Here is a 16,781-nt window from a genome sequence, read left to right as displayed (position 1 = left end):
CCATGCAGATACGGGGAGAATGTGCCAACTCCACACAGACAGTCACCCGAGCCTGGAATCGAACCTGGGAGGTATAGTTAGTAAGTTTGCAGATTACACCAAAATTGGAGGTGCAGTGGACAGCGAAGAGGGTTACCTCAGGATCTTGACCAGATGGGCCAATGAGCTGAGAAGTGGCAGATGGAGTTTAATTCAGATAAATGCAAGGTGCTGCATTTTGAGAAAGCAAATCTTAGCAGGACTTACACACTGAGTGGTAAGGTCCAAAGGAGTGTTGCTGAACAAAAAGAGACCTTGGAGTGCAGGTTCATAGCTCCTTGAAAATGGAGTCACAGGTAGGGAAGATAGTGAAGAAGGCGTTTAGTATGTTTTCCGTATTGGTCAGAGTATTGAGTACAGGAGTCGGGAGGTCATGTTGCGGCTGCACAGGACATTGGTTAGCCAGTGTTGGAATATTGCTTGCAATTCTGGTCTCCTTCCAATCAGAAAGGTGTTGTGAAACTTGAAAGAGTTCAGAAAAGATTTACAAGAATGTTGCCAGGCTTGGAGAATTTGAGCTATAGGGAGAGGCTGAACAAGCTGGGACTGTTTTCCCTGGAGCGTCGGAGGCTGAGGGGTTACCTTATAGAGGTTTACAAAATTATGAGGGGTATGGATAGGGTAAATAGGCAAAGTCTTTTCCCTGGGGTCGGGGAGTCCAGAACTAGAGGGCATGGGTTTAGGGTGAGAGGGAAAAGATATAAAAGAGACCTAAGGGGCAACTTTTTCCACGCAGAAGGTGGTACGTGTATGGAATGAGCTGCCAGAGGAAGTGGTGGAAGCTGGTACAATTGCAACATTTAAGAGGCATTTCGATGGGTATATGAATAGGAAGGGTTTGGAGGGATAGGGGCCAGGTGCTGGCAGGTGGCACTAGATTGGGTTGGGATATCTGGTCGGCATGGACCGAAGGATCTGTTTCCATGCTGTACATCTCGAAGACTCTGTTCAGTGTTTGACTCACAAAACTGGTCAGTGGGATGCAATTATTTCCCTAATCAGCAGATGGTGCTATTTAGTTTTTTTTAAACCACAGGTAATATTTTTCTGCTTGACATTTAGTTATTTAAAAATTTGTGCTCTGCATTCAGATCAGAACACTATTTCCTTACTTTATTGATATGGGGTCTAAATAAGGAATTTGAGGCTGTCCTGAATACTTTTAATATTGTTAATAAAACCCAGGACCAAGAAGAATCAGCCTGTCTATGGATTGTGATTACAAGTTGCCTCCTTCTATTCATTCAGGAGATGTGGGTGTTGCTGGCTGTGTCAGCACGTATTGCCAGTTTCCTAATGGGCTTTGAGAAGGTGCTGGCGAGCTGACTTCTTAAACTGCTGCAGTTCTTGGGTTGTTTAAAACATATCCAGGATATTGACCCAGCAGCAGTTAAGGCAATAGAGTTCCAAGTCAGTGTGGTAAGTGGTTGGGAGGGGAACTTGTAGCTGGTGGTGTTCCCATGAATCTGCTGCCCTTGTCCTTCTAGGTAGAATGGTCATGGGTTTGGAAGGTGCTGTTTGAGGAGTCTTGGTAAATTTCTACAGTGCATCTTGTAGATAGCACACACTGCTGCTACAGAACACCAATACAATGTACAAAGTGGATGTTTGCAGATGTGGTGCTAATCAAACGGACTGCTTTTTCTTCAACACTATTAATCAGCTGAAGACAAGCTAAATGATCTATTACAAGCTGTTGACAAAATACAATTAAACCCTAGTTTGTTAGAAATAATAAACTAAACACACAGCTGCAAGACTGGAGGGGGAAACCATAACAAAAACAGTGCCTTAAAACTCAGCACACTGCATAGTCTCATAGAGCACGGAAACAGTCCAACTAGTCCACGCAGAACATGTTCCCAACCTAAACTAGTCCCACTTTCCTGCATTTGGCCATATCCTTTCAAATATTTCCTATTCATTAATTTATCCAAATGCTTTTTGAATATCGTAACTGTTCCTGCATCCACGACTTCCTCTGGACGTTCATTCCACATACAAACCACTCCGTTCAAAAACATTGTCCCTCGTGTCCTTTATAAATCTTTCTCCTCTCACCTGAAAAGCATACCCCTAGTTTTGAATACCCCTACCCTGGGGAAATGACCTTGGCTATTCACTTTATCTGTGCCCCCATGATTTTATCTAAGGTCACTCCTCAAACTCCTACACTCCAGTGAAAAAAAGTCCCAGCCTATATTTTTACAACTCATACCCTCCACTCCAAGGAACATCCTTGTAAATCTTTTCTGAATCCTCTCCAATTTAATAATATTCTTCCTATAGCAGAGCAACCAGAACTGGACACAGTAACTCCAAAAGAAGCCTCATTAACATCCTATACAATCTCAACGTGACATCCCAACTCCTAGGGTGGCACGGTGGCTCAGTGGTTAGCACTGTTGCCTCACAGCACCAGGGTCACCCAGGTTCAATTCCAACCTCGGGTGACTGTGTGGAGTTTGCACATTCTCGCCATGTCTGCGTGGGTTTCCTCTGGGTGATCCGATTTCCTCCCACAATCCAAAGATGTGCAGGTCAGGTGAACTGGCCTAGCTAAATTGCCCATAGTGTTAGGTGCATTAGTCAGAGGGAAATGGGTCTGGGTGGGTCCCTCTTCGGAGGGTCGGTTGGGCCAAACGGCCTGTTTCCACACTGTAGGGAATCTAATCTAACCTATACTCAAAGGCCTTAACAATGAAAGCAAGTGTGCAAAACGTCTTCTTAACCACCCTGCCTACATGTGATGCAAATTTTATAGAATTATATACCTGAACTCATATGTCTCTCTGTTCTACAACACTACCCAGGGCCCTACCATTAACTGTATAAGTCGTGCCCTTGAGGCTATTACCAAAATGCAACACCCTCACATTTATCCAAATTAAACTCGACCTGCCACTCCTCAGCCCATTGACCCAATTGATCAACATGTCTTTGTAATCTTGGATAATCTTCACTGTCCACTTTAGAACAGATTTTTTGTGCCACCTGCAAACTTACTAAGCATGCCTGCTAAATTCTCATCCAAGTAGTTTTTACATACATATATACACATCCTGCAACAGTGTAATGTGGTGGATTTAAATTGGTAGCCCAAAGATACTCTAAAACGCTATAGTTTAAAACAAAAAGCAGATGGATGTACCAATGAGGAGTTGTGAAATACTCGTTATATTTCATGCTTGCTGACAGTGAAAGGTAATAAACAAACTCATTATCCACACATTTTCTTCTTGGGGATTTTTATCTTAAAAATCTAGAGACGATGAGTCAGTACTGTTAATATTGGATTTAAACACACATTTCACGAGCCGGTCCTCAAATTCTCCCACTGTAACTACCATCTAGTAAATAACTAAACCTGGCACTAAAAATTAAACCACAAATGTATTAGGTTCCAAATATTACTTTCCCAAATGAAATATTTGCCTTAATGCCAACATATGAAAACCCAAACATAAGAAAGATTACTATTAATATTTAAAGTTGGCTTTACTAAAACTCCATTGAACCCATCTATAACCTGCTTAGCAAAAATAACCAGTGCTTATATAAGCCTGAAGTTGCTTATGTACTTCACAGGAACTTGTCATCAAGGCTCATGAAGAGATATTAGGGTAGGCGATCTGAAGCTTAGTCATAACGGCAGGCTTTAAGGAGAATTGAAAGGAAAGAAAGGATGGAAGAAACTAAAAGAGATCTATGGATGAAATTCCAGAGTTTAGGGCTTGGATAGCTGCAACAAAATATTTTCCAGAAAATGAAATAAAAATATATTCCACAGTTTGCCTCAAAGAACTCGACCCAATGAATAAAGAAATTCGCACTACCTAATGTCCTCAAAATAGTCGTTATATTTCAATAAACTTATCAAGAAAAATTCCTTCTAATACTTGGATCAAATTGCAAAAATTAGATACTGCCGAACTGGCTTGGATTCCCCACCCCACCCCATTATTGCACATATCTACCCATTTCCTTTTCTCTCCTAAAGGCACAGCTCTATGCACAATGGCCCCTTGTGAAAGCCAAGATGCTCAGCTCCCAGTCAGGCTGTGTGATTGTGGAGAGTTTCACAACCAAGCCAGTCTTTCCAGTTACCATGCTATGGTTGTTGGATAATGATCAGGATCTTACATTATCTCTCCCATGTAACCCCTACCACCACGCTCTCTTCTTCTTGATTCAGGGACTGAGGCAATGATAATCCTCAACCAGGAATTGCATCAGTTACTTTTTGGCTTCATATCTTTCTGGGTCATGATGACAGTTGCTAGGCCATTAAGAAAAACTAATTTTAGTTAATTTGTAAAATTTGTCAGAGCACATTGTATGTTTTATTGTATAATACTATGGCATGCTAATACCAAGCTAGAAACCAATGTTGATAATAGTAATCTAGCTATAGAAATTTGTAAATTTATGATAATGTTGACTTCATTGTTGGATTTCAATGATTCTCACCATCCCAGGAAACATAATTCTCATTAATGCTATTAGGAGGCTACATTTATGATGAGACAGGTAGCTGAGTCAGGCAGGAGAAAACAAATAGTTGCCTCAAATGGTCCTTTTGTACCTTATGATGTTTGATTTAAAAGTGGCACTGGCAAAGTACAGGAAGAAGGGCATCTCTGTAATTTTTTAAGCAGAAACATTTCCTGGTGAATCAAGAAAGGAATGAGAACATTGTGTTTCGTTGGGAGAGAAACACAAAGAAAACGTACAAGTTCCTCATGCAGAAATTTTGAATTTCCAATCTATTCAGCTAAATCCTTCCATGCAGATGATCAGCAAAGATTGCACTGATTGGCAAAGTAGACTCAAAGAACTGTATGGTCTACTCCAGCTGCTATTTCTTATGCTTTTATATTAAATTAAAAATATTGTGTACAAATCCCATATTTACACACAAGTTAAAAAATGATATTAATTTTTGTTTAATTAAAACATTTTTAGTTCATACAAACGGATTTGGAGAAATTGACAAGTTTTCTAATGTGGGTTGTGTCATAATTTGGAACAAATCAGCAAATGTAAAAATGTTGTTAGATCAAAATGTACAGGGTTAACTTTGAAAAGAGCACAAGATAATGCTTTTAGAACCAAATGAGCATTAGTATATTAACTGACACAGCCATCCACATGCAAATTGCAAAATACCTGCTAGGTTTGGAATTTGAGTTTATTACAGTGAGGCTAGAGGTTCTTGCCATGACTGTCTGCACAGTCAGTGTGTGTGAGACAGGGGTGGGTTCACTAAAAACAGGGGAAGAAAGAACAAGACATGTTGGAAAGAAAACAATTAAGCAAAGAAGCAAACTTTCAAGGTTAAGCTTATAGGTAGGAAGACAAAAGATAGAAAAAATAGAAACAATTACTCATCTCAGTTGTCACCTACGATACCCTGAGCTAGGCTCTCTCAATAATATAATCATCATCTCCACATAACATGAACAGCCCCTCATGTTACCTCTGGGACAGAAAAGGGAAAACTATAATGTTGTTTGAGTTTTTTTCTCTTTCATGTGCACTACTTTTTTAACCTGCCTTTCATAGAACAAATATCTAACAGAAACTTAAATTCTAGAATTATCTTTAAAGGAAAGTGCACTTAGAACACAGGGCATTAAATCAAATGTGATCTTCATTCTACAGCAAATTATAATCACACCTAGGCCAATATGGACAGTTTGTACAAACTCCGAAACAAACGCCATTAGTATAATTCAAGAAGCCTCCGTGTCTATCCTTGATCTAATCCTTAAAGGACAGACTGCTATTAAAAGAACATTCAGCCATCTTTGCATGTTCAGATTAAGCAAGATGCAGAAGTACTGCAGCAAATACAAAACAGGTCTCCAAATAGAAAGTACTGCAAGTCTGAGGCTGTAGTTCAATCTTGTACTTCCATTCACAATTGGAATAATCACTGAAATTATTGGTGTAATAACTGGTGTTTGGTTATCTTGTAGAACAATAAGGAATGGGTACTACTTTCATTCACTCACATTATGTGGGTATTGCTGGTTGGGCCAGCAATTATTGTCCATCCCTAGTTGCCCTCAAGAAGGTGGTGGTGAGTTGCCTTTTTAAACTGCTGCAGTCTATATATTTCAGGCAACCTCTTAATATTGTTAGGATGTAAGATTTTGTCCTAATGACACTGAAGAAACAGTACCCTAGAGCTCATGTTTATAATGGGAAAAATGCAGATGCTGGAGATCAGAGCTGAAAAATGTGTTGCTGGAAAAGCGCAGCAGGTCAGGCAGCATCCAAGGAACAGGAGAATCGACATTTCGGGCATAAGCCCTTCTTCAGGAATGAGGAGGGTGTGCCAAGCAGGCTAAGATAAAAAGTAGGGAGGAGGGACTTGGGGGAGGGGCGTTGAGAATGCGATAGGTGGAAGGAGGTTAAGGTGAGGGTGATAGGCCGGAGAGGGGGTGGGGGTGGAGTTGTCAGGAAGAAGATTGCAGGTCAAGAAGGCGGTGCTGAGTCCGAGGGTTGGGACTGAGATAAGGTGGGGGGACGGGAAATGAGAAAGCTGGAGAAATCGGCATTCATCTCTTATGGTTGGAGAGTTCCTAGGCAGAAGGTGAGGTGCTCGTCCTCCAGGCGTCGTGTTGCCATGGTCTGGCGATGGAGGAGGCCAAGGACCTGCATGTCCTTGGCGGAGTGGGAGGGGAGTTAAAGTGTTCAGCCATGGGACGGTTCACCAACCAAGTCCCTCCTCCCTACCTTTTATCTTAGCCTGCTTGGCACACTTTCCTCATTCCTGAAGAAAGGCTTATGCCCGAAACGTCGATTCTCCTACTCCTTGGATGCTGCCTGACCTGCTGCGCTTTTCCAGCAACACATTTTTCAGTTCATGTTTATAGTGTAATGACAGTTGTGAAGAGAAAGGATTTCGTTGAGATATTAGATGGATGAGTGAGGACAGATTGCTTTTTAATGGGCGGTGATCTTAAAGTGTCTGAAAATGTCCTGACTATTAGAGAATCTTAGTTTTTAGAAGCATGAGCCATTAAACTTGCTCTATGTTTCTTATTAGGCTGGTAGCAGGAAGAAGGGGTTATAGTTGTGAAGAGAAATTTCAGATGTCGGTGCTTCTTCATTAAAGATGAGAAGGCCTCAACAAGAATATCACGGTTAATGTCACGTTTGTCACTGGTCAATGATTGGTCACCGAAGATAATACATTTATAATGGCAAAAGAATTACAAGGTAAATTGTGGAGTAAATTAGTAAGAAAAGGCAATTTAACTATGGGATTCTCCATCACAATTAAAATTAACTTGAAAAAAATTTAGATGCTTTAAAAAGATTAGTGTTACAGGTTAATGAAGGAGAAGCAGAGTGGCATTAGTTTAAGTGTACATGTAAAGAAAAACGCTGGTGCAGAATTATGCTCCATTTCTGTGCTGTCGTGTTCACTGGTTCATTGGTAAGCTTCTCACTGTGTCTGTTCAGGACCACTCTGTCGGAAATGGGCACTGACCAATATAATTAGCTGGAGCCTAAAGCAAATAATCCCAGCTCCAGGGATGCCTGCAGTTTCTTTCAGTCAACAATGCCTTTGTGTAGCATGAACTGATTTGGTTCACAAAGTTGACTTCATTTTAGGCTTTTGTACATAGGTGTGAGATTTTGGAGCCAATTTGATCCAAAAGGGACCTTTGGCAGAATCTTCTGCTTCCTGAGATGCTGAACCAGGAGGCAATAATATGGAGGCAGCAAGGGTGCTTATGAGAGTGGGCTAGTGGCACATTCAGTGCCCACTGTCTATTTGCCTCCACTAGACTAGTTGACCTTCGGACTTCATTGTTAACTGAGGCCCTTAAGTTGCAAAGTAAGAGAGCACTTAACCATCTCACCACTGGGATTATTCAAGAAAAGCCAACATTAACACCTTGTCACATATCCAACAGGTCAACTACGTGGACAGCTGGTTTCATTGGAGATGGAAGGTCAAAGGCATACAGTGCCCCATTGTCTGCTGAGATCCAACCTCTGCCCTTTTTTCTGAGCCTCCTGCCGCTCTCTCCAATGACCTGCGGACCTCCACTCCCATAACCCACAAAATACTTCTTAGTCTACGGTTATCAGCAATCCTGGATCACCAGGAGTGCTCCTCCAAAAGTCATGTCTTAGTCTTTCACCACCTGGAGTCCTGAGTCCAGGTGAAGGCCCGCTGGTGGCTTCACCACTGCCTGATTGCCATTCAGTTTGGTAAGAACAGGTCTCTTACTGGACATCAACTGGCTAACAAGGCCGCCAAAGCCTCAGCATGACTCAACCCTGATGTCTTTCATATTTTCATTGCATTCCAAAGCAACATGGCTAATGTATGTCATTTGCTCACTGGGTTTGGGAATATCTGGGTGGGCCAGCAATTACAGCTTATCCCTAGTTGACCTTGAGAAGGCAGTGATAAGCTGCCACTAGTGCTGGTAGGAAGGCAGGTACCACAGAGGAATGGTGATATACTTCCAGGTCAGCATGATGTGGCTTAGAGGACAACTTGCAGATGGTGGCGTTCCACATGTAAGCTGGCCTTATTCTTCTCAGTGGTAACAGAAAGAATGAGCGGTGACATCATTGAACTAAATAAGATCCCAAGGAGATCTAACAGGGTGGATTCTAAAATGCTTCCCCCATTGCAAGACAGACTAGGACTGGCGTAGAGTTTGAGAGTTAGAGATTTTACTTTCAAGATAGCAATATGGAGACCTACTTTCATTCCAAGGGTTGATTGTGGAACTTCTTTCTCCAGAGAATAGTGAAAGCCTGGTCATTGAATTTGTTCAAGACCGTTAGATACTTGAATAGTCAAGACAGTCTAGGGTAATGGTGGGCTGGGACCCCGACAGGAAACTCTAGTCAGATCAGTCATCATTTCAATTAAAGGTGTAGCAGGTCTGAAGGCCAAATGGACCACTCTACTCCTAAATCCTATAGTCCAATGAAAGTGACATTTATGTCAGGCAAATGCACCAGGCAGTGACCATCTCCAACGAGAGTGAATCAAACCATTGTGCCTTGATATTCAATTGTATTACCATCACTGAATCACCCACTATCAATATGCTGTGGGTTACCATTGATCAGAAACTGAACTTGACTAGCCACGTCAATACTGTGGCTACAACAACAGAGTTGAAGCTCAAAATTCTGAGGCAGGTAATTCACCTCCCGACTCATCAAAGCCTGTCCAACATCTACAAGGCACAACTCAGGAGTGAGATGGAATACTGTCTATTTGCCTGCATCAGTGTAGTTCCAATAATGAAGCAGCTTGCTTGGTCGATACCCATCTGATAAAGTAAACAATCATAGTCTCCACTATTGATATACAGTGGCAGCTATGTGTGCTGTATACAAGATGCACTGCAGCAGCTCATTAAAGCTCCTTCAGAAGTCTCAAAGCCTGCTACCTCTACAACCTAGACAGACAATGCATATATATGACTGCACCATTGCCTACAGGATCTCCAAGCCACATAACATCCTGACTCAAAACTACGAGGAGAAAGTGAGGTCTGCAGATGCTGGAGATCAGAGCTGAAAATGTGTTGCTGGAAAAGCGCAGCAGGTCAGGCAGCATCCAGGGAACAGGAGAATCGACATTTCGGGCATAAGCCCTTCTTCCTGAAGAAGAGCTTATGCCCGAAACGTCGATTCTCCTGTTCCCTGGATGCTGCCTGACCTGCTGCGCTTTTCCAGCAACACATTTTCAGCGCTGACTCAAAACTACGTCATTTTTCCTTCAAATGTCATTGGATCAAAATCTGGGAACTTCCTAAGAGCATTGTGGGTGCACATTCAACTCATGGACTGCAGTGATTCAAAAAGGCAACTCCATCACTTTTTCAACAGCAAATAGAGATGTTGGGTTGGCCAACAACGCCATAACCCATGCAAAAATAAAACAAAACACAGCATCTAAAACATGCACGCACTGTTAGAGATGCAGTGTTTCTGTATCACTTGATTTTACACCGGTAGTTTTTATCTTTGTAGGTATCAAACTATGACCAAATGAATATGTAGGTTCTTGTAGTTGTTACCATGTAGCAAGTTATCTCCAGTCTGCATTTCTGAATCAGCCAAATGAATGATATCAGCCTCAAGGATAGTGAAAATAAATAGTTGGATTCTGCATATCAAGATGTTCAAGTTGAATTGCACATGCTGGGAAAGGCTTGTGGTCGAAATAATAGCACAATTTGCTGGAACACTAACATGCTCCAATGTGACTTATCCTGAGGGATATGTAGTGAGAGAGAAAAAAAACTAATTTTATTGTTTTTATGACTCTGTTGTCATCATTAGACTTTTCTTATTTCACTATTTATACATTTAACTACTGAGGTTAATCCACCCTTTCATTGGATCTTCCAAGGACAATAAAGGTATGTGTGATTTTTTTCCTTCAAAAATGGGATGTGCCTTTTCAGGTATTGTTGTTTTATTCCCCATGACTGTTCTCACAGATTAGATGAAAATGATGAGAAATTCATCTAAAGGTATGAACATTTCATTACTTTTATAGAAGAAAGAAAGGTAGGAAACAAGAAATTTTAAAACCTTCAATCTATTCTACCCTCTTTTCATATTGTTTGCATAACCGGTACCAAAGGTTAAAAAAAAATGAATAAAGTGGTAGTAACTTTGGGTCTATTTGTAACCTGCAGGTGTCAATTTAAAGAACTTAACTATTTACATCCATAATATTTGACCATGTTATAAGCACAAAACCATTGTCATGTCGCTTTCAGTTACATAATGATAAATAATGGAATAAAAATGAAACCTACATGAAGTACATTTACATTCGATCTCAAGATGAAATTATATTTCACACACCAGATGTTCAGCATTAAATCAATACCACCATCTTTTAAAATGGTAACTTTAAAAAATTGCATTAGACTCCTCTTCTGATCCATTCCCAAAATTATATTGAACATCTTTAACTACGTACCTCCAAAAAAAATCCACATCTATAAGTCAAACTAAACAATGATGCCTCCTTTCCTCCTATTTTCAATCTTTCTCACAGCACTGCTGCCAAAACACTTGTCAGCAGTTTAACATGATACACTATCCACTTTGCTCTTGTGATGCACTGGCAATTTCCCTACCTCTGAGCCAAGAGGCCTGGGTTCAAGTCCCACGGGCTCCAGAAGTGTGTCACAGCATCTCTGAACAGGTTGGAAAATGTCTACACTGTTCACTTTGCCTTCTCTCTGTCAATAGGTAGGCAAAGGAGGGGGAAAGTAGCCAGCCTCTAGTTCACATTTATCCAAAAGGAAGCCCAGTCATGAAACTTGTACCCTACTGTATGTCAGAGGACCAAGAAGAAACAATGCAAAGCAACATTGCATTTAATCATCCTGACATGAATAATATCCTCAAACCATTCCTCAGGAAGTTCAGCATTTAAACTAGACTTGTTTCTCAATTTGCCAGCAACAGAACTCTACTCCAAATAGCAACTTTCCTGAGAAAATAATGGGAAACCCACTGAATAATAGAATCACTACAGTATGGACAAAGGTCATCTGGCCCACAGAGTCCACATTGACCCTTCAAACAGCATCCTACCCTGACTCAGCCCCCCACCCCATCCCTGTAATTCCACATTTTCCATGGCCAATCTACTTAACCTGCACATCTTTGGACTGTAGGAGGAACTTTGAGCATCTAGCGGGAACCCAGGCAGATACAGGGAGAACATGTAAACTCTGCACAGGTAGTCACCCCAGACTGGATTCAAACCCATGTCCTGGCATTGTGAGGCAGCGGTGCTAACCACTGATCTATTGTACCACCAGCCATTGGATGCAACCACAACCACAAAAAAAATAGAATATTTGATCGTACAATCTGGCATGGAAAAAGAGAGCTATTGCCACCCACTATCATCAAGTCTCCTGTCTATACCACAAATCTAAATTCAAGCACTGGTCAATATTCCCTGAAAAGCAAAATCGTGTTGCCACACCCCATATCTTTGGATGCAGGCAGACAGTCAGCAGTCCAAGGTGAAAATACTGATAGTGTTACAAGTGCCCAATTCATCAGTCCACAACTAGCCAATAAAGTGTTTTTCTCTTGGTTATGTCCTTAGCCATTGTCATGTCAGATAATAGGTACGTGAAATATATTCCACTATATAAAGGACATTTGAGCTGCTCAGGGCTGGATCCCAATCTTTAACCTTTTACCAAAGCATGAAAAAAGATGCCTGCATGCAGAAGTAAGATGACAAATTAAACACTTGTGTCTTTTCAAACGTACCTGGATGCGATAACTACTTCCTCTACTGTGATAGGTTGAGTACGGGAACGATCTTGGGTACGACGTAACCTTCGTTCCACTGCTAAATTTCTAGATCGAGATTTGGTTGCCATGGACGGATCCACTGCTTTTGTTGCTTTTTCCATTTCCTAACATGAAATGTTAAACAAAATTGCACAGTTATACATTTCACAATTTACCAAAAGAGCTAATAAATCTGATTAAGTGTGCTTTGAAGAAAGCCAAAAGGCCATTCTAAAACTAAGCTTATATAAAAAAAGGTGAGGGATTTCGATTTTAAAGGGGAGCTAAGAAATACAAAAAAAATTTGCATTACATCACAAATCAGACAGAAAACCAGATGTTACTGGAGCCTCAGATGAGATCAGAGTCATTTCTTCTCAGTACTATACATTACCAATAAAAACAAATTACATACACGGAAAAGTGACCTCTTTGCAGACACACTTAGTTTTGCTCGTTCATCCAACTTCTCTTCATCAACTGCAAGTAAAAAGTACAGTTAGTTTTGGTTAGAATTAGACGATAATGTATCATAAAGTTACTCAATGAAACAGAGAAAGAGAGGGAAAACAACCCCAATCCATTTTCACAACCATGCAATTACAAATCTAAACAAATGCACCCAGAACGATGGAGATTACGGGCTCGACCTTAGCCCAGAGGCAAATTAAATATAGAGGGACTGATGTTGGATTGGAAAACCAGGAAGAATGAGCTTCCTGATCATCCTGCAGTTTTTAGTTGCAGGAATCCCTTTCTGGCATAGGCACAATGGACCAACGGGCCATCAGACCATAAAACGAAGGAGCTGAAGTAGGATATTTAGATTATCAAATCTGATCCACCAATCAATGAGATTATGGCTCATCTGATACTTCTCAACTCCATTTTCTTGCCTTTCCCCACCCTCTGGATTCGCTTCATTGTAGTAAACTTACATTCACTTGTGATACAAGTGAAAATAAGAATCTATACTTGCCTTCAGTAGTTTCCATATCCGTAATTGGCCCTGGCCTACAAAATAAAGATTAGCAAATTACTTTGATAAACATTGTACGCCTGAATTTGTCTTTAATCATCCACAAATACGTTAATGCAGAAAGCATGCCAGAAAATTACAAAATACCAATGAATAAGTTATTTTGGAATGGAATTAAAGTTAGGATTGGTTTCCACTACTTAATTTGTTATTTTGTATATTTAGAATTTACTGCTCTGATGCGATGTGGAGAATGATATAAAGCTGCATTGGTAAGCTTATAACGTTGGCACCTATAATAATTTAAATTCTTTGTTTTTGCTGAATCTCTTATAACCTTTAGTCCAAATATAATTTCTGCTGCGTTTTTGATTGCGTTTATACCTACATACTACTGGCCAAAACAATATTTCGAGGAAAGTAGATACTTAACAATGGGTTGAAAACTACTCTATTTTCATCATACATTCGAAGTGCACAAAATCCTAACAGAAACAAAAGTAAAAATGTTCTCTTATGGGACACTGATCAAGTAATACAAAGTTTGTACACTCAACCCAATACTGTTCATCTCTTCCAGTTGTCGTCAATTATAGATATTGAAAACATAGAGTAAAGTCAATGCTAAGGCTAGAGTTACATGCTTCCTTGCCATTACCTTCATAAGTGAAAGTAACTGCCTGGGATTCTAGCAGAAATTTGCCCGAGGTTTTCAAGCTACATGAATTTAAATTCATCGGGCACTACAAAAAATATTAACATTTATATCCAGATACCAGCCTACCTAGCTGTTTCTTGTCGCTCTGCTGTAGTTATAGGCTGTGTTCTAAACCTCTCAGAGGTCTTCCTATCCTCACCAAAGGCAATGTAACGTCTCGGCCTACGATGGGCCTTCTTCATTTCAGCAGGGGTGGCCAAGTCAAGGCCTGATGTCACTAAGGCAACATTAGCTTCACTTTATGCACAGAAAAGGAAATGCATGGGAGAGAAAGACAGAGCAAAAAGAGCAAGTGAGGGAAAGGAAAGAAAGGAAAATAACAGAAAATTATAAGAACCCCAGAGAAATAGTTCCACAACAGATTACATCACACGGCATGCTTATATCATGCATGGTAGTTAACAAACTTAGCAACTACACAGCATCATAACTTGCACAGGCCAGCAACAAGCAAATTACAATATTAAAGATTTCACATGACTACTTTTCACAAAGTAATGGCTGCAAGCTAAAGCTCAAGTGTGTCTTGCAAGTTCAATTTCTAAATTGTTATCAGTGCAAACACACAATAGTTGAGCAAAAAAAGAGTCAGCATTCAAAGTACCACCTACAGGTCCCAGTTTCTGCTGGCATTGGCTGTCTCCAGGTAAGCTCTTCGAAGTTTGGCAACAGATACCCTTGTGTCCACTGCATCAGTATCGCCACTGAATACATCTGTACTGATGCCCTGACGTTCTTCACTGTTTGAGACTTCCGGGTTATCTGGTTTTGAACATTTTAGTTTAGATTTTTCAAGAGATGCTTCTTTGACTAGGTCTTTTCCTCTTCTAGCATCTGCACGAGAGTGTACCCCAAGTTTTTTCTGAATATCTAAGGCGCTCTCCCTCCGCTGATTAATATCCATAGGTTTGTACCAGTCAATTGCAGATGACCCCAGGAGATGTGATTTTTCACCTTCCCTGCATATAACATTCATGTCAGAGACAGTTTCTTCAAGATTCTTCTCTTGCTTTCGAACCTGAGAAGGTAAAACTGCTTTACGGCTTTTCAGCCAGTTCCTAGTGCTGCCAGGCTCATTCAGTTTTGATTCAATACTGTAAACACATCTTCTTCCAAACTCTTTCTCATTTATCTCTTCAGCTTTTGTTGAAAGGCTAGCATAGCCTGGTACACAATTACCAACGACGCTGCTTTTATACTCTTTTGTCATTGTGTTGGCACTGTCCACAGTATCAGTGGACTGAACAAAGACGGGTTGGTGGATTGCACTGGGCTTACTAACTGTATTAGCAGTTGGAGATTCTGACAGGAGGGAGATACAAGGAATTGCTGTCTGTTGCGGTCTTCTATGAGTGATGTCTTTGACTATTTCAGGGGTGCTCCGAATTCCTTCATCTTTCATCATTCTTTCTCTAACTTTTACTCTTGAGAGAAAAGGAGGAAACCACTCATTTATCATGAAAAGAACAGTCACTTTTGTTTATATCTGATGTCGCCCCAAATAGTAGAGAGACTCCAGCACACCTTAAGAATAACTAATGAACAGGGAAAACTGAGCAGTTTCTTTTAAGCAACAAAAAGGAGCAAGCACACTTTCTATTATACATTAGTTGGTGTAAAATGGTGTACAGGAGACAAATGCAAAGATCCATCTTAGTTATAGATTCCTGGTAACACTAGATATACTGCACTCACTCACGAAACAAGTAATTGTTATCCTTATGTGGAAAAGTGGGTACATCTAAGTACTTTCAAAACCTTTTGGGAAAAGAATGCAGTGTAAGTTACAAAATTGATCTTTTGTTGGCTCACATTTCTACTTGAAACAAAATCCTTCACTGCCAGCTGCTTGATTAAACAAATGAATTTCAACTTTTTAGCTTCAAACGTACAGGTATTCCTTATTCACTCAAATGGAACTTAGATCAGATCAACCACATATTTCAGCAGACATTTGGGATGGGGGAGGGGGAGTTGGACCAGCATTCACAGTATATTATAATTCTATCCCTCCAGTTTTACATTCATGTCATTTTCAGAGCTTTAAGAGTTGCTAGTGGTTCTTAAAGCCTTCTTTCATCCCCTTCCAAAAGAAAAAAAAAGGATAACTTCAGAAAGACATGCTTTCTTTATGCTTTTGGGCACTCAGCCTTTATTTGCCCACATTTACTGCTCATTTTTCTAGTATTACCAGCAGTGCATTCAACACAAGAAAAGTTCAGAACCTCAAAACGTAATTTACTTCTATTTCCAAAGCTTTCCTTGATCCCTGCATTTAATATGTATCAATTATCATTATTTGCTTTCTAATAATTCCATTAGAGAAACTCTCTTTTTCAGACTCAATTCAAGATTACAAAAAGCTAAAACATGACTATTGTGAATATTCAACAATGAAATAAAGTCTACAAGTCCCAAACTTTTGTTTGAGAAGTGAACAGAGAGGAAATGGTTGACATCTGTTTAATTCTGAAGTTGGGAAGCCAGCAACCATTTAGTGCCTCACTGTACCCTTATGTCATGTTTACAGCACACATTTTGAAAATCCTTACTGGTACTGAACATTCTTCAAGATCTTCAATTATTTATGTGGATAGGTTATTCTAGTTGTAAAATTCTGTACAATTTTGGTCAAGATTTAAAGAATGAACCATAGAATCTTTGAAATGTTTACTCATTAGTAGGCAGTGAGAACAGAGAATTGTGAACCTT

General features: G+C 40.2%; 1 protein-coding gene across 20 annotated transcripts in view; it reads right to left on the bottom strand.

The window, feature by feature from the left end:
* svila (supervillin a) overlaps positions 1 to 16,781 on the bottom strand; it is a 339,560-nt gene that overhangs the window by 117,844 nt on the left and 204,935 nt on the right. For 13 of the 20 annotated variants that reach the window (XM_087987490.1, XM_087987491.1, XM_087987489.1 and 10 more), the window contains 6 exons: positions 14,681 to 15,493; positions 14,136 to 14,306; positions 13,352 to 13,386; positions 12,788 to 12,852; positions 12,349 to 12,497; positions 5,209 to 5,304 (listed from right to left, as the gene is read on the bottom strand). In XM_087987490.1, the coding sequence (XP_087843616.1) occupies positions 5,209 to 5,304; positions 12,349 to 12,497; positions 12,788 to 12,852; positions 13,352 to 13,386; positions 14,136 to 14,306; positions 14,681 to 15,493 (1,329 nt within the window). The remainder of the gene's footprint in view (positions 1 to 5,208; positions 5,305 to 12,348; positions 12,498 to 12,787; positions 12,853 to 13,351; positions 13,387 to 14,135; positions 14,307 to 14,680; positions 15,494 to 16,781) is intronic. The other 7 variants (XM_087987493.1, XM_087987494.1, XM_087987497.1 and 4 more) reach the window with 3 other exon arrangements.

Source organism: Chiloscyllium plagiosum, unplaced genomic scaffold, assembly GCF_037043375.1.
Source record: "Chiloscyllium plagiosum isolate Xiang-an unplaced genomic scaffold, Cpla_swu_hap1 HiC_scaffold_5, whole genome shotgun sequence".
Classification (NCBI taxonomy): domain Eukaryota; kingdom Metazoa; phylum Chordata; class Chondrichthyes; order Orectolobiformes; family Hemiscylliidae; genus Chiloscyllium; species Chiloscyllium plagiosum.
This window is presented reverse-complemented; position numbering and strand designations above follow the sequence as displayed.